The 18,384-nt window shown below is 49.0% G+C and overlaps 1 protein-coding gene across 1 annotated transcript in view; it reads left to right on the plus strand.

Annotated features, from left to right (window-relative positions):
- LOC133132572 (teneurin-2-like) overlaps positions 1–15,469 on the plus strand; it is a 403,992-nt gene extending 388,523 nt beyond the window's left edge. The window contains exons 25-30 of the mRNA XM_061248068.1: positions 2,491–2,666; positions 4,813–5,048; positions 5,851–6,147; positions 7,787–9,404; positions 11,666–11,796; positions 12,879–15,469. Of these exons, the coding sequence (XP_061104052.1) occupies positions 2,491–2,666; positions 4,813–5,048; positions 5,851–6,147; positions 7,787–9,404; positions 11,666–11,796; positions 12,879–13,616 (3,196 nt within the window). The 3' untranslated portion in view covers positions 13,617–15,469. The remainder of the gene's footprint in view (positions 1–2,490; positions 2,667–4,812; positions 5,049–5,850; positions 6,148–7,786; positions 9,405–11,665; positions 11,797–12,878) is intronic.
- Positions 15,470–18,384: the final 2,915 nt, after the last annotated feature.

Here is an 18,384-nt window from a genome sequence, read left to right on the forward strand (position 1 = left end):
GGAGCTGTACGTGTTCGGGCCGGACGGCCGCCACCTGCAGACCGTCAGCCTGGTCACCGGGGAGCCGCTGTACAACTTCTCGTACGGGGCGGACGGCGAGCTGGCGGCGGCGGTGGACAGCTGTAACAACACCGTGCGCGTCCGGCGGGACGGGGCGGGGCAGGGGGGCGCCGGGGCCCTCAGGCTGGTCCTGCTGCCCGAGAACCAGGTGGTCACGCTGGCCCTGGACCCCGCCGGGGGCCTGAGGGCCGTCTCCGCGCTCAACCAGGAGGTGGCGCTGCTGAGCTACGCCGGGAACACGGGGCTGCTGGCCTCCAAGGCCGACGAGACCGGGTGGACCACCTTCTACGAGTAAGAGAGAGAGAGAGTGTGTGAGAGAGAATGTGTGTGAGAGAGAGAGAATGTGTGTGAGTGAGAGAGAGTGTGTGTGAGAGAGAGAGAATGTGTGTGTGAGAGAGAGTGTGTGTGAGAGAGAGAGATAGAGACTGTGTGTGAGAGAGAACGTGTGTGAGAGAGAATGTGTGTGAGAGAGAGAGAATGTGTGTGAGTGAGAGAGAGTGTGTGTGAGAGAGAGAGATAGAGACTGTGTGTGAGAGAGAACGTGTGTGAGAGAGAACGTGTGTGTGTGAGAGAGTGTGAGTGTGTGAGAGTGAGAGTGTGTGAGAGTGAGAGTGTGAGTGAGAGAGAGAGAGACTGTGTGTGTGTGTGAGAGAGTGTGAGTGTGTGAGAGAGATAGAGTGTGTGTGAGAGAGAGAGAATGTGTGTGAGAGAGAATGTGTGTGTGAGAGATAGTGTGTGTGAGAGAGAGAGAGACTGTGTGTGTGTGTGAGAGAGTGTGAGTGTGTGAGAGAGATAGAGTGTGTGTGAGAGAGAGAGAATGTGTGTGAGAGAGAATGTGTGTGTGAGAGATAGTGTGTGTGAGAGAGAGAGATAGAGTGTGTGTGAGAGAGAACGTGTGTGTGTGAGAGAGTGAGCGTGTGTGAGAGAGAACGTGTGTGTATGAGAGTGAGAGAGAGACTGTGTGTGCGTGACTGCAAGAGAGAGAGTGTGTATGCTTCTGTGTGTGTGTGTGAGACTGACAGAGAGAGCGTTTGTGTGTAGGAGAGAGTGTGTGTGTGTATGTATGGTTATGTCTTTGATGCGTCCCGTATCTTGCTTGCGTCAGTGTGTATTTACGTACATTTTCTCTACAGTAAATGTTGCACTGCTCTCTGTGGAAGGTTGTCAACAGTCAAAAACACACAAAAAGAATCCATATTCATACAGGCCTGGGTTGTGTGTCGGTGAGAGTTTATTAGAGGCTATTGGGTGAGGAATCCGATTGTTTGTGATTCTCCCTGCTCTTCCGTGTCACAGTGCCACAAGGTTGCCCCGGGCAGCAGAAGAAGCCAGGGGCAGGCTGGGGCATTGGGTTCGAGCTGTGAGCCGAATCATCTTATGCTTGACCTCTAACCCCGGGGTCCTGGGGGGCCGCAGTGTCTGCAGGCGTTTGTTCCACAGTTAAGCCCCTCCCTGGAGACCAGCAGCTGTCCTGGTTCACTTGATGTGGTCTGCTTTTCCAAAGCAGGGACCGTTAGGTTTAAAGGGCAAGGTCCTGTTTTTCAGTCCAGGATAACTGAGCTACCTTGATTGGCAGTATCCTCAGTGATTCTCCGAATGAACACCATCTGTGCAGGTTGCTGTCTCCCTCTAGTGTCCGTTCCTATGTACTGCACTCCACCTGGCTGGAGCACATCTGCACTGCCTGAAAACACTCAAACTAAGCAGCCTGCAAATCTTAAAATGGCAGCTCACAGTTACACAGTGAGTCCCAGCAATATAATAAATATTTTCTTTCTTTTTTTTGAGCTCAGTTGATGTTATAACACAAGTACCTGGCATTATATTTCTGTAGTCCTCCTGACTTCATAGATCCTATAACATAATCTGTCGAGATGTCTTTGTTTTGGACCAGCGCTTCAACACCTAATTAAACTAATATAGCTTTTATTCAGGAAAAGAATCAATAGGTAAATTCAATAGGTAAATGGAATGAGGTCTGATGCAGACTGTAAACATTTAGTGATAGACGCTCATACAAAATGACTTCAATTCAATTTTATTTGTATAGCGCCTTTTTTATTTGACAGAAAACTGTCACATGTGGTTGGGCCATATTCAATGAGATATCTCCAACCACTTAGATGAGGCCTCCTGTCACTCTCCTGTTGGTCACCTGATTCTGTCTCAGCCTGCAACAACAGACCTCAACCTTTAAGCAGCAGCGCAGTACAGGGAGAATACTGAACCCTTTAAGAAGCAGTGCAGTACAGGGAGAATACTGAACCCTTTAAGAAGCAGCGCAGTACAGGGAGAATACTAAACCCTTTAAGAAGCAGTGCAGTACAGGAGAATACTGAACGCTTTAAGCAGCAGTGCAGTACAGGGTCTGTTGCTCCAGTGAGCTTCTTCTTATATCCCCCCCACCACCTTCTCCCTCCCCCCCCCCAGGTATGACAGTGAGGGCCGCCTGACCAACGTCAGCTACCCCACGGGCGTGGTCACCAGCCTGCACCGCGAGATCGAGCGCTCCATCAACATCGACATCGAGAGCTCCAACAGGGACGACGACGTCACCGTGGTGACCAACCTCTCGTCTGTGGAGGCATCTTACTCCGTGGTGCAAGGTGAGGATGTCACACGCCCGCGTGCAGACTCTCTCTCTCTCTCCCCCTCTCCCTCTCCCTCTCCCTCTCTCTCCCCCCCTCTCTCTCTCTCCCCCTCTCCCTCTCCTCTCCTCTCTCTCCCCCCCTCTCTCTCTCTCTCCCCCTTTCTCTATCTCTCTCCCTCACCCTCTCTCCCTCTCCCTCTCTCTCTCTCCCCCCCTCTCTCTCTCTCTCTCTCCCCTCTCTCTATCTCTCTCCCTCTCCCTCTCTCTCTCCCTCTCTCTCTCTCCCCCTCTCTCTATCTCTCTCTCTCTCTCCCCCTCTCTCTATCTATCTCCCTCTCCTCTATCTCTCTCTCTCCCCTCTCTCTATCTCTCTCCCTCTCCCTCTCTCTCTCTCTCTCTCCCCCCCTCTCTCTCTCTCTCTCCCCCTCTCTCTATCTCTCTCCCTCTCCCTCTATCTCTCTCTCCCCCTCTCTCTATCTCTCTCTCTCTCTCTCCCCCTCTCCCTCTCCCTCTCTCTCTCTCCCCCTCTCTCTATCTCTCTCTCCTCTCCCTCTATCTCTCTCTCTCCCCCTCTCTCTATCTCTCTCCCTCTCTCTCTCCTTCTCCCTCTCTCTCTCTATCTCTCTCTCCCTCTCTCTCTCTCTCTGTCTCTGTCTCGCTCACTCTCTTTAAGACAAACTCACTCCCATTTGCACACAGCCATATCTCTCTCTGGCCCATAAACACATGCTGCCTAAGAGAGATACTGATCTCCTGTTGCAGATATGTCTCTCCCTCGCTCTCTAGCACTCTGTTTCCCCCCCCCCTCCCCCGTGAACCTCCATCCCTCCCTCTCTCTCTTCCTCTGTTTCTCCATCTCTCCCTAGCACTGTTTCCCCCCAGTGAAGCTCCTCCACTCCCTCTCTCTCTCCTTTTCTTTCTCATTCACACGCTTTCTCCCTCTCTCTCTTTCACATTCTCACGCTTTCTCCCTCTCTCTCTCTTTCACATTCTCACGCTTTTTCCCTCTCTCTCTCTTTCTCATTCTCACACTCTTTTTCCCTCTCTCTCTCCCTCTCTTTCTCATTCTCATGCTTTCTCCCTCTCTCTCCCTCTCTTTCTCATTCTCACGCTTTCTCCCTCTCTCTCTTTCTCATTCTCACACTCTTTCTCCCTCTCTCTCTCCCTCTCTTTCTCATTCTCACGCTTTCTCCCTCTCTCTCTCTCCCTCTCTTTCTCATTCTCACGCTTTCTCCCTCCCTCTCCCTCCCTCTCTTTCTTATTCTCACGCTTCCTCCCTCTCTCTCTTCGAGCGCTCAGGTGGCACAGGGAGCTGTTCCTCTCCCTCGGTGGGGTACATCTTAATCTCAGGTCTCTCTCCACAGCCCTGGGAGAGGGCCCCAGGATCCCTGAGCCTATTCGGCTTGTTTAGCCAAAGCATTATCAGATCTCCCCCAACCCCTGACCCATGGGTGCCGTGTTCCAGGGAAATAAATAAGTGTTTGTGTGCATGTGTGTGTGTGTGAGTGAGTGTCTGTGTGTGTGTGTCTGGAGCACAGGGGAGCCCTGAGAATCAGAAGTTTAGAGAGGTGCACAAAACTGCACCCCTGGGCCCAGTAAAGGCGAAAGGCTATTTGGATGCTTTAAACCGCAAAGTCGTTTTGATATGGCGCTGGAGCGGTGTGCGGCCCTCTGTTGGTGTAAATCAGATTTTAAGAGCCAGGCTTTACTCCCCCGATGCAGAAATACAGACCGGTTAAAAGCCTTCTTTAAAAGCCAGCCGACTGCTGAGGCGCTCCAAAGATTTTTTTTGTTTTTTTTTTTCCCTTCTTTAAATGCGGTTATGTGGATTATTCCGGCTTGTGATGGATGTCTTTGATGCTGTACATGATCTTGTTACTGTGCTCAAATGGAATAAAAGGCACTCTATCCGAGTCTTAAAAACACTCCCATCTTATCTCCCATCTCGCCGCTTCATGGGAGCAGCTTGTTTTTCCGACCAGCTGGAAGAGGTTTCCGCCGATTGCGCGGGAGATAAAGTATCCTGCTTTTAGCGCAGGGTACCGTGGAGGTCCGCAGCCGCGGGTTTCTGCTGCGTCCGGAGATTAGCAGAACGCGAGGCCTCGCTCCCTCTCTCCGCTCTCCCGCGTTAATCCCGCGCGCCGCTCTGTCGCCCCCTGCAGACCAAGTGCGGAACAGCTACCAGCTGTGCAACAACGGCACCATGCGCGTGATGTACGCCAACGGGATGGGCATCAGCTTCCACACGGAGCCCCACGTGCTGGCGGGGTCCGTCAGCCCCACCATCGGCCGCCGAAACATCACCCTGCCCTCCGACAACGGCCTCAACTCCATCGAGTGGCGTCTGCGCAAGGAACAGACCAAGGGCAAGGTCACCGTGTTCGGCAGGAAGCTGCGGGTGAGGGCGTGATGTCACTTCCTGTGTACTGTAGCCAAAGTGTCCCGTGGAAAATGCGTGTCCAGTTTTGCCGATCCATAGCTCTTGCTGAGGTCCTGTAGAAGGCTAGGTCTGGCTGTGGATACCCTGTGCAGTGTTCACCTCACAGAACGGAGGTTTGTCTGTGGGTATGGGGCTTTGTACCCAGTGTTAAATCAACTCCCAACTGCCTATAGTGGACCCATATAAGTTCAATTAACACTGAACATTTTAGTGTGTGCACTCTCAGAAGTAAAGGAACTAAAAGTGCCTAAAAAGGTACAAATGTTTGTCAACCTCAGGTATAGGGCAGCCTGTAGCGTAGTGGTTAAGGTAAAGGACTGGGATACGCAAGGTCGGGGGTTCTAATCCCGGTGTAGCCACAATAAGATCCGCACAGCCGCTGGGCCCTTGAGCAAGGCCCTTAACCCTGCATTACTCCAGGGGAGGATTGTCTCCTGCATTACTCCAGGGGAGGATTGTCTCCTGCTTAGTCTAATCAACTGTATGTCGCTCTGGATAAAAGCGTCTGCCAAATGCCAATAATGTAATGTAATGTAATGTATATAAAATTGTACCCATAGCCAGCAATATATAATTAATTTGTACCTTTTTTGCTTGGAAAATGTACTCATTTGGACCCAAAGAGAACATTACTGTACATCCAGGGTTAATTTAGGAAATTTGACCCTTGAAGTACAAAAATTTGTGTTTATTATTATAACAAAAATAATTTGTCATTGTTGAGTATATTTTTCCGTATCATCTCCCTGACGCGCCGCAGGCCCACGGGAGGAACCTGCTCTCCATCGACTTCGACCGCAACACGCGCACGGAGAAGATCTACGACGACCACCGCAAGTTCACGCTGCGCATCATGTACGACGCGCAGGGCCGGCCCATCATGTGGCTGCCCAGCAGCAGCCTGGCGGTGGTCAACGTGTCGTACTCGGCCACGGGCCAGCTGGTGGGGCTGCAGCGCGGCAGCATGAGCGAACGCACCGAGTTCGACTCGCTCGGACGCATCGCCTCCCGCACCTTCGTGGACGGGAAGGTGTGGAGCTACAGCTACCTGGACAAGGTGAGTCTCGCGGAACGTCCGGAAACTTACCCCGCGGAAGAAACAACGGCTCAAACAGCTGGTGGTTGGTCGACCGGATCGGACCGGCTCCCACCTCGACACGGTCTGTTTGGTTCGCCGGTCGGTTCAGACGGCTCTCAGCTCGACATGGTTTGACCAGCTACCAGCTCAGACAAACTATCAGCGCTAGCTGGTTTGCTAGCTCATAAGAGCGTCTGCTAAATGCCTTGTAATGTAATGTAATCGTATGACCAGTTTGGCCATGCCGGTTGATCAGCTCATACCCGGCTAGACCAGGTTTATGACCGGCTTTACCAGCTTTTCCATTTGGTCAAGCTGGGATAGCTGGATTTTACAGGAGGGGGTCGCACTCCACCCAGAAACATAGCACTCCTCCCAGAAATGTAGAGCCCTCCTGTAAATGTAGCACACTCTTTCCTCGTGTTCGGTCTGTATCTTCAGCAAATCTCCAGTCTGTATTCAATGGTATCGGAGTCCAGACAGGATGAAATGTAGTCCTATCAGAGTAAAATCTGCTTTCATTTAATGCTGAGCCAGTCGTTAAGAGGAGCGCCAATTTCTAAAACATTGCTTGTTCCGTTTGGCTTCAGGGAATAATTTTCAATTTTCTTCTGATTTTCTTCTTTTTATGTTTTTTTTTCATTTCCCTCTTGAAAATATCAGTTTAAATTCTTCATGTGATAAGCTCTTTGTAAAAGTCACTGTACAAAACAGATTTGACAGATTGGCCGATTGATTTTTGACGGCGATGCTGAAATCAGACTTTACGAGGAGAAAACACACAGACGCTTAAAACCGCTTTCAGACGTGCTCTCAGCCACAGAATGCCAGTTATCCTTCACCAGTGTATTTACCCATCTCTTTCTCGCCCTTCGCTCACCTGTTCAGCGAACGCTGAGATTACAGCAGGTGTTGTAGATTGTAAAAGCTGAAGTCTGAAGTCTGGGGCCGTTTGTCTTCACACCACCACTGCTGTGGAATATGAACAGTGTTTCACATTGTAAATGTCACAGAATCACAGAAAAGTGTTTTCTTCTTCTCATTATTTTTCATTTCCTTTTTAATGAATCTATTTTATGCTTTTCTTATTGTGTAGCTGGAATTGTCATTAAATTCTGATTGAAAATTAAGAATGTTTTTACAACTCAAGTTACATGCAGAGAAAGAAATTGTATTTTTGTCTCTGTCTTTCTCGCTTGCTCTTCCTCCCTCTCCTCCTCTCTCTCTCCCTCTCTCACACTTCATCCCTCTCTTTTGCTTCTTCTCTCTCCCTCCCTCTCTTTCTCTCACTCTCTTCTCTCTCCCCCTCTCTTTCTCCTCACTCTCTCTCCCTCCCTCTCCCTCTCTCTCCTCTTTCTCTCCCTCCCTCTCTCTCCTCACTCTCTCTTTCTCACTCTCTCTCACTCTCTCCCTCTCTCTCTCGCTCTCTGTCACTGTCTCTCTCTGCCTCTCTCTCACACTCTCTCTCTGTCTGTCTCTCTTTCTCTCACACTCTCTCTCCCTCCCTCCTCCCTCCCTCTATCCCTCTCTCTCCTCCCTCTCTCTCTCCCTCTCCTCCCTCTCCTCCCTCTCTCTCCTCTTTCTCTCTCCCCCTCTCTCCCTCTCTCTCTCTCTGTAGTCCATGGTGCTGCTCCTGCAGACGCAGCGTCAGTACGTGTTCGAGTACGACGGCTGCGGCCGCATCACCGCGGTGACGGTGCCCAGCGTGGCGCGCCACACCATGTCCACGCACGTGTCGGTGGGCTACATCCGCAACGTGTACAACCCGCCCGAGAGCAACGCCTCCGTCATCCACGACTTCAGCGAGGACGGGCGCCCCCTGGCCACCCACTACCTGGGCACGGGCCGCCGCGTTCTGTACAAGTACGGCAAGCTGGCCAAGCTCTCCGAGGTGCTGTACGACAGCACGGCCGTGACCTTCGGCTACGACGAGACGGCGGGCGTGCTGAAGATGGTGAGCCTCCAGAGCGGCGGCTTCTCCTGCACCATCCGCTACCGCAAGATGGGCCCCCTGGTGGACAAGCAGATGTACCGCTTCTCCGAGGAGGGCATGGTGAACGCGCGCTTCGACTACACCTACCACGACAACAGCTTCCGCATCGCCAGCGTCAAGCCCGTCATCAGCGAGACGCCGCTGCCCGTCGACCTCTACCGCTACGACGAGATCTCCGGCAAGGTGGAGCACTTCGGCAAGTTCGGCGTCATCTACTACGACATCAACCAGATCATCACCACCGCCGTCATGACCCTCAGCAAGCACTTCGACACGCACGGGCGCATCAAGGAGGTGCAGTACGAGATCTTCCGCTCGCTCATGTACTGGATGACGGTGCAGTACGACAGCATGGGCCGGGTGGTGAAGCGCGAGCTGAAGATCGGCCCGTACGCCAACACCACGCAGTACCGCTACGAGTACGACGGCGACGGCCAGCTGGTGGCCGTCAAGGTCAACGACTGGGCCACCTGGCGCTACAACTACGACCTCAACGGCAACCTGCACCTGCTCAACCCCGGCAACGGCGCCCGGCTGCTGCCGCTGCGCTACGACCTGCGCGACCGCATCAACCGCCTGGGCGACGTGCAGTACCGGCTGGACGAGGACGGCTTCCTGTGCCAGCGGGGGGCCGACGTCTTCCACTACAACTCCAAGGGGCTGCTGGTGCGGGCCTACGGGCTGCCCCCCGGCGGCTGGAGCGTGCAGTACCACTACGACGGGCTGGGCCGCCGGGTCTCCAGCAGAACCAGCCTGGGCCAGCACCTCCAGTTCTTCTACGCCGACCTGAACCACCCGGCGCGGGTCACGCACGTCTTCAACCACTCCAGCTCGGCCATCAGCACGCTGTACTACGACCTGCAGGGCCACCTCTTCGCCATGGAGGTGAGCAGCGGGGAGGAGTACTACGTGGCCTCCGACAACACGGGCACCCCGCTGGCCGTCTTCAGCAGCAACGGGCAGATGATCAAACAGCTGCAGTACACGGCGTACGGCGAGGTGTACCACGACTCCAACCCCGACTTCCAGATGGTGGTGGGGTTCCACGGGGGGCTGTACGACCCGCTCACCAAGCTGGTGCACTTCACCCAGCGCGACTACGACGTGCTGGCGGGGCGCTGGACCTCCCCCGACCACGGCCTCTGGGCCAAGATAGGCAAGGACCCGGCGCCCTTCAACCTGTACTCCTTCAAGAACAACAACCCGCTCAGCGACGTGCTCGACGTCAAGAACTACGTCACAGGTAGGGCGGGTGAATCTCTCCGTGTCTGGGTTTGGGGTAATCGGGGTCGGAAGGTGGAGGAGTGTTGGAGCGTAGTTTACCTGTCTTAACTAGTGTTTTGGTCTTGTAATGACACTTAAAATTGTATTTTTTCTCTCAAGCAGAAAATATTAGCTTGCCTTAAGCTACTTGTCTCTTGACAAGTTAAATTTTCTTGTCCCATTGGCAAATCTTGAAATTAGTAAAATTGTCTCTCACCTCATTGGTAATATTCTCATCATTATTCTATCAAAATATAAAAGGAAAAAAGTAGATATTTAGACTATTATACTAATTGAGACTAATTATTTTTCTATAATCTTTTTAGCAGTGCCCTGTCACTGTGTATGTTGTATCCACAGATGGAGAGGTTTTCACTGACGGGTGGTGTACTGCTATTGTGTGGGTGGAGGGGATGTATTCAGTGGATGTTGTGGTTGCAGGTGTAGAGGTGTTTTGCTGGTGGTAGTGATTTTGTGAGGATGGCAGGGTCACATGTTGGGGTTGGCGAGTTTCTGGTGGCACACTCACAAGTGTAATGTGAGTCAGGAAAGTCAGCGTGTTTTGATTCAGTAGAGTTTGATTCCTATATATCTCGAGTGAGCTTTTCGCAGTGTGAGGCAGATACAGTGTATAATAATAATGATATTACCACAATGCCATAACACGATTATCATAATAGAGTATCATCATTTATTCACTTATGACAGCGTAATGGGCTGTATCAATACCAAACCTGACCCAACATAAATACAGTCCGACAGCGGGTTTCTCTGAGAAAATGTCAATACACAGACACGAAGCAGCCAATTATCCGCCCGTCTTGTGAAGGTGAGTTATTCAGCAGACACATTCGAGCTGACGGGGCTGTAAAGGAAACATTTCGCTCCAGAGTCAGCTGTCTCCGCTTCGCTCAGTTCACATCAGGTCTGTGTATAAATCATCCTCGCCATCTCACACACACGTACACACACACACAGACACGTACACACACATACACACACAGACACACACACACACACATACACACATACACACACATACACACACAGACACACACACACACACATACACACATACACACACATACACACACAGACACACACACACACACACAGACACACACAGACACATACACACACACACATACACACACACGTACACATACACACACATACACACACATACACACACAGACACACACACACACACATATACACACACAGACACACACATACACACACATACACACACACAGACACACACACACGTACACACACACACACATACACACACATACACACACACACACACACGTACACATACACACACACACACACGTACACACACATACACACACACACACATACACACACACACATACATACACATACACACACAGACACACACACACACACACACATACACACACATACACACACATGTACACATACACACACACACATACACACACAGACACACATACACACACATACACACACACATACACACACAGACACACACACACATACACACACACACACACACACACACACATACACACACACACACACACACATACACACACACACAAACACAAAACACATACACACACACACACATACACACACCGTCTCCAAGTCTCACCCCCACCCCGCCAACTCCCCCTCCACCCACTGGCTCTTTTACAGCTCTTGATTACGATCTCTGGTGTTTGTTTTGTAAACTTCTCCGTGGTCGACATTTCCACCCCAGGGCTGTAACCAAGACCTAAAAACTGCCAAGGTCAAGAGCAGATCCGGGTTCAAATAGTTTTTATTTTGGATTCAAATAGTTTTTATTTTGGATTCAAATACTGTTCTGTGCTCTATTGATCTTGAAAGAAATTAATTTAATCTGATGGTCTCGCTAAAGAGTGAAATTAAATGTTGCTTTGGAATTGGACATGAAAATTATACAGTGTCCTCAATGGTGTTCTCTTTTGCAAGGATGCCCTGGGAGAAATGCTGGAGGGAACAGTTGCCAGTGGGGAGAGAGAGAGTGAGAGAACAGGGGCAAAGCTCCTGGAGCAGTTTTTTGGGTTTAGGGCCTTGCTCCAGGGCCCAACGGCAGGGTTCTTTATTTGTTTGGGGATCTCTCATCCCTAAATGCTGACCTGGGGCTGGAGCCAGCAGCTCTACGGTGGGCTGTGTGAGGTTGTGTGGGCAGGGCCTCTCACCCCTCTCCTCCCCGCTGCCCCGCAGATGTGAAGAGCTGGCTGGTGATGTTCGGGTTCCAGCTCAGCAACATCATCCCCGGGTTCCCCCGGCACTCCCTGTACTTCGTGGACCCGCCCTACGAGCTGCTGGCCAGTCAGGACAGCGAGAAGGCGCAGGTGGGTGTGGTGTTTCCACGGCGACTACGTGAGGGGGCGGGCGGTGGTGCCAGAACACGGAAGCCCGGGGGTACTGGTCAGGGCCAGGAGGCGCCCAGAGGTGTATAATCCAGGTTCAGAAAGTCAAAGTCCTTCCCCGTGTTTTGCACAATTACCTTCAGCCAGGAGGCAGAACTAATGAGAGAAGTCAGCTGGTTAAAGATTGGAAGAAACACACGGCAGGACTTTTACTTTCTGACTCTCCTCCGGAGGTGTCCAGGGCTATTTGTGTGTTATTTATTTATACATAAAATATATTTATTTGATATATTTGTATTTCTTTATAAATATATCATTTTTATTATCTCATACAGTGATATAGCATATTTTCCAGGTGCCCTACTCCGACAAACTAAATGTATTTACATGTAAAATTATTTTAGTTATTTATGCTATACAGTAATAGAACGCTGTTTACCGGGGTCAAATGTGAGCCCTGCTCAAAGTTTCAGGTGGTTCCTCCCGTTAGATTACAGATGATAAAATTCCCTCACAGTTGTGTGGAGTTAAATGGCTATTTGAGCTTCATCTGTTCCTTCAACAACAAAAAAAAAGACGGTGGCGCTGGCGCTTCTTCCAGGCAAATTCAATAATAATAAATAATATACAACGACAGGGAAGCGAACATAAAACTGTAATGGATCTCTGGAGCTGGTCTCTGGAACACTTCAGTTCTTTTTCTCCCCGTGTTTTAATAAATATCTCCCAACACGAGAACTGTCCTCAAGCCTTACGACTGTGTCCTTCCTTTACCTGGTGCTCACCCTCAGAAATAAGGTGACAGTGGAGGTACATTTTTCTTCTACAAGGATCAAATTTCCCAAATGTACCCTGAAAGTACAGTAATGCTCTCTTTGGGTACAAATGAGTACATTTCCCAAGCAAGGAAGGCACAAATTAATTATATATTGCTGGCTAGGGTTACAGTTTTATGTAGCTGTAGGGTACCGCTCCAGCGGCAAGCATTTGAGCCTTATTGGGCACTTTTGTCATACCTGAAACACCCTTACCCCTGACCTCTGACCCCTGTGCCCTCTCTGCAGCTGATCACAGGGGTGCAGCAGGAGACGGAGCGGCAGAACCAGGCCTTCATGGCCCTGGAGGGGCAGCTGCTGAACAAGGAGCGCAGGGGCAAGCGGCCCAAACCCGGGCACTGGTTCGGCACCACGCCCCCCATCGTGGGCCGGGGCGTGATGCTGGCGGTGAAGGCGGGTCACGTGACCGCGGCCGTCTCCAGCGGGGCGAGCGAGGACGCCCGCAAGGTGGCGCAGGTGCTCAACGGCGCCACCCACCTGGAGGGCACGCACTACACGCTGGACGGCCGCGACTGCCACTTCTTCGTCAAGGTGGGGCCCCCGGACGGCGACCTGCTGGCGCTGGGGCTGACGGGCGGCCGGAAGGCTCTGGAAGGCGGCGTGAACGTGACGGTGGGCGGCCGCACCCGCCGGGCCGCCACGGTGGAGTTCCGCTCGCCCTCGCTCTCCCTCAGCGTGCGCTACGGCCCCGCCGCCGACGTGCTGGACAAGGAGCGCGCCCGCGTGCTGGAGCTGGCCCACCAGAGGGCGCTGTCGGGCGCCTGGGCGCGGGAGCAGCGCCGGGCGCAGGAGGGGAAGGAGGGGGGCAGGCTGTGGACCGAGGGGGAGAGGCAGCAGCTGGTCTCCACGGGCAGGGTGCAGGGGTACGAGGGGTACTACGTGCTCCCTGTGGAGCAGTACCCCGAACTGGCCGACAGCAGCACCAACATCCAGTTCCTGAGACAGAACGAGATGGGCAAGAGGTAACAGCGCCCCCTCCTGGTCAAGACACTGCCCTCTCTTTCCCTCCCTCCCTCCCTCCCTCTGCCCTCTTCCTCTCCTCTCTCCTCCTGTCCTGTCCTCTCCTCTCTTCTCCGACAGAGACTAAACGGAATAGTGCTTTGGACACTGCAGGGACTTTCAAGAAGAAAAAAAAAAAAAAACATTTACAAAAAACGGATCAATGTCGCAGACGAAGAAAAAAAATATTTCGTAAAAGACAGCTGATTTAAAAAAAAAAAAAGCACTGAAAACTAATGTTGAAAACAGAACTTTTTTCTGAGGAGAAAAAAGTTACAAAAAAAAGCATTTAAAAATAAATTATTTTTCCACCCATTTGTTTGGGGGATGGGGGGTTGGGGGAGGGGTTTTGTGGGATTTAAGATGGACGGATGGATGTTCTTTGGAAAAAATAATAATAATACGAGACTGAACACAGAGCTTAATGTTATTCTGGGCCGAGGGGGGAAGAGACCGATGGATCTAAAAGAGGAAAAACTCCCGTCTCAGGCCTCGTGACCAGCCTCACAGAACAACTACAATCTGCTGACACCGTCAGTTTCAAGAACTATGAGCTTATTTCTTAAAAAATAAACAAATAAATAAAAATAGATCAAGTACAGTCCAATGTTTTTGGTTTTTATTTTTTAGAGTAAAAGAACGACGATGGCTATGTTAGCAGTTAGTAATGTCAGACCTGGCTTATTTAGTCTTTGCAGACGTTTTTGGGGATGTACTTCAGTTTTGTACAGTTTCCATCAAGGTAGAATTGTGATTTTTCTTTTTCTTTTCACACCAAGCCATTTCTGTACAGGATAAGCAAGATAATTCACATCAGTTAAGAAGTAAGAGCAAAACTGCTGTCAAAATCTATTTATTTGATGTTTCGTCATCTATTTATTGTTATTTTTCTTAGTATACTATGACAATCATGAAGGGGTTGCCAGTTTTACTGAAGAGGATATACATTGGTGTATGTTTTTCTTTTGTACAATATGTAAGAATTGTTCATTCAGATTTTTTATATTAATTTTAATTTGCTGATTAGCAAATTGTAGTCACAAAAAAAATAATATATGTAAAGTGTTTTAAAATTGTTTATACTTTAAATAAAGTCTTTGAAACTGTGAAGAAACACTGCTTTCAAATACCTGTATGTAAAGCGTACAGATTTAACGTTATGCCATATAATAGACTGTTTAAAATGGTTCCGAGTTATTTCAACCTAACTGGAAGTGGTATGGTACTATGTGTGCAAAACTATAAGTAGAATTGCATCTCTAGAATTTGGTAACACACAAATATCTCCGATGTGCACATACTAATATTGTATTACATAATGATGTATTTATTATATTGCTATTTATTATGTGTTTCCGTGGCAATGCGGAAGTAAATTTCCATTTGCGCGCTGGCCGAAACTGCAAGTGCGGAGATCCGCCTCTTCTGAAACGAGGTCTGTGGCATTCTGGGTAATGAAGATGCGGGTGTGATCGAGCGGGTGGAAAACGCAGGCGGCGATAATGAGCGGCCGGCTGATTTTCGTTTCATTTATTTTTTCCATTTTATTTTATTTTTGGTGGTAGTTTGTAACACAAATGTTGTATAGGCTACTGTAACCTACTAGCATCTGTTTTCTCCGTGGATAAATGATGTATAACAGAAGTAGCGTAATGTTAATAACTGCCAAAATAGTTCGGTTATATGTATTATTTTTAGCATCTTGCAAATGTAGATTTGTGAACATCACTGAGTGTGTGATAATCGCTGTTGTACAGTTTGCTACTTGACCGTGGCCACTAGATGGCCACATAAACATAAATTTCCCTCTTTTTTGGACACCCGTGCAGGTATGAATGTTGGATTATTTCAAATAATAAGCCGAGAGTGGTTTCATGGTGTTTTCATCTTCAACACTGTGTTTCTGTGTTCCTACAAAAAAAAAAATTGCGAATTCGTTTCCCCCACATTTTCAGCATAATTAGAATGGTCTGAGCTTCATGCCGACAGAAATATAAGTGTAAGATCCCTTCATTTAATGGGTTAAATGTGAAAGTATGCAATGGGTTGACTACAGAAATACATCAGCCCACCAGTGGAGACACAACGTCACTGTTCCCTTTTCTGTGGGTGACACAAATAGGTGGAAATATATTTAAAGCTCCGCTTCCCCTGCACGGAAATGCAACAGGGAGGTACGAAAATAAATGGCACTTTCAGTCCTAAAATACTCCAAGCCTACATCTCCATACGTACAGGAGCGTAGAGGGCTCACTCACAGAGCAGAAGAGTCATGGGAGTGAAGCTGAGCGCACTGAAGTGGCCGCACATATATTGCACTAATGTGACAGCGCAGATTAGAGGCTGGGTCATTTGCAACAGTCCTCCTGGAGAGAGAGAGAGTGGGGGAGACAGACAGTGTGGTAAAGATTACCCAGGCTCGAGCCCTATATCCAGAGACTAGCAGCCAACTGTCTTTGTGTGCACTCTGGCTATAAATAACATTAACAGAGGATTACTGCGCCTCCCAGAACTGCTGTGTTCAGCGGACACTGATCTCTACACTAACCGGATGGGTGAACTCCGGCTCCGTAAAACTACAGCGCTCGATTTCGGGTTAGTAGAATCACAGCAGTAGAAGAAAAAAAAAATACAGGTATGATGACAGAGTTGGGATGGAGATCAGAGGGAGAGACTTAAGGAACAAGCCTTGAAGATGGTTTCCTGGTAGCTTTGGAGAAAATCATATTCGCAAAGGGACTGCTCGAAAGGTCTTTAAAAACAAAGGTCGGCATGAACACTGTCAGCACATAGGACACAAACACTTGGTAATTGCGGTAGGTCATGTGGTGATTGGTCATTGTTTTTCATGTTAAGTCAATGATTAGCCTCTACCTCCTTAACCCCAGCCCTGACTCCAGTGCTAAGAAGTAGCGTCACAGTGAGATGCGTATGAGTGCAGTGGAAATTGCTTTGCTTCACGTTCAGCTATAGGGCATTTGGCATGCAGGTGTGAACAGGCATATCTGTACTAGCACACAGCTCAGCGCAGTTAGGCTGACCCTAGTGTGCCATGGAGCTGAACAGAATGTGACCAAAGCTCAACCGCTAATTAGTGCCACTGCTTGTAGACTGTATCCTCACACACACACTCACAGCAAAATGTCAGATACAGAACTAATCCCAAGTTACTGTACGGGAACACAGAGCTCTTTACTTACCATATCTTTAACCCTTTGAAGAGTAGTTTTTTTTTGGAATATTCTTTTTCCCCAAATTCTTAGGCAGTATTCTAGAATTCCATTGCTTTCACTTACCAGTAGTGATTGTTACATCAGCATTAGAATGTCCCCTTAATTAACATTCTAATCACATATTTGCGATCTCACACACCTTACAGGGTTAATATCACAGAACCAGATGTACCCTCTTTTTCAGCTCTCTACCCAACAGCAGAGAAAGGAGTGACACTGAACTACACATCCAGTACTGTAGTTGAAACCTCCCTCGCAACTCTCAAGCTCCATCTCACAAGCAGAGCCAATCCCACTGTCTGTTCCTTATACACAGGGCTTCAGCTACTCAGAGCCCATTTCCCACACACACAGCCAATCTCAAACTCTATTCCCCCAACACCCTGTAATGACCTCTTTCAGTTTCTACACATATATCCACTCCTAGTCTCTTCAACACACAGAACCTATTGTTTACAACCTGCAGAAACATTTCCAGTCCATATACCGAACAAATCACCAAGTCTGTATCCCATAAAGCCAGTCCATGGTTATATTGAAGAGTGCAAACACATGATGCTATAGTTGTATTTGCCATTTGTGTGCAATAACACACACGTTATTTTTTTATAAATGACCATACACAAGACAGTAAACAATATTACACAAATGTATAGGTGAGCAATAGCAAAAGTTTGCCATTAAAGGCTAATAAACAGGATTGAACCATTGGCTGCAGAATGTTACAAACATATTGAAGGGAAGGACAATATAATCACAGTAACTACACCTTATACTGTGGCTAGTTACAGTAACTTGTTGCAATGCATAATCCCAGCAACAATTCAGTGGAGCGAACATCTCCTGCATGATTTGCTCATGTGAAAAGACTGTTGTAAAATGTAGCAAACCCCAGGGTGAACTTCCTGTTCAGGAGACAAAGCATTCAAATCTGTTTTATTTGTATAGCAGATACAGTTTGCAGAAAACTGCCACAAAGACACTGCTACAGAGTAGCAGAAAAACAGCAAAAACAGCTTGGTATTTGGGACCCTAAACCCCCAAAGCACACGGTTAAAAAAATAAAATAACATGAATAAAAACCTATCCAGTGGAGAGAAAAACCCTCAAACAATGGAAAGTAAAAACTCCCCAGTGGGAGGAACTCTCAGGAGGAACCGGGCTATAGCGGGGAGCCCATCCTCCACTGGCCACCCTGGAGTAAAGTAGGGGTGGATTCAAAACATACCGGAATGTTCGGCTTCCTGAATAAGCCCTGAGTTTACTCTACAGAGACAGACCCTCTCTCTCTCTCTCTCGCTGACACTGACACACAATCCATTCGCACATAAGAGGCCGATCCTATTCACAATCGATTACCAACACATCTATCGTCTGTTCCCTATACACAGAGCTTAAGCCACTCAGAGTCCATTTCCCACGTACACAGCCAATCTCAAACTCTATCCTCCCAACACACTGCAATTACCTCCTTCAGTGTGTTGCTTCTACGCATATATCCA

The sequence above is a fragment of the Conger conger genome, chromosome 7 (assembly GCF_963514075.1).
Source record: "Conger conger chromosome 7, fConCon1.1, whole genome shotgun sequence".
NCBI classification, from domain to species: Eukaryota; Metazoa; Chordata; class Actinopteri; order Anguilliformes; family Congridae; genus Conger; species Conger conger.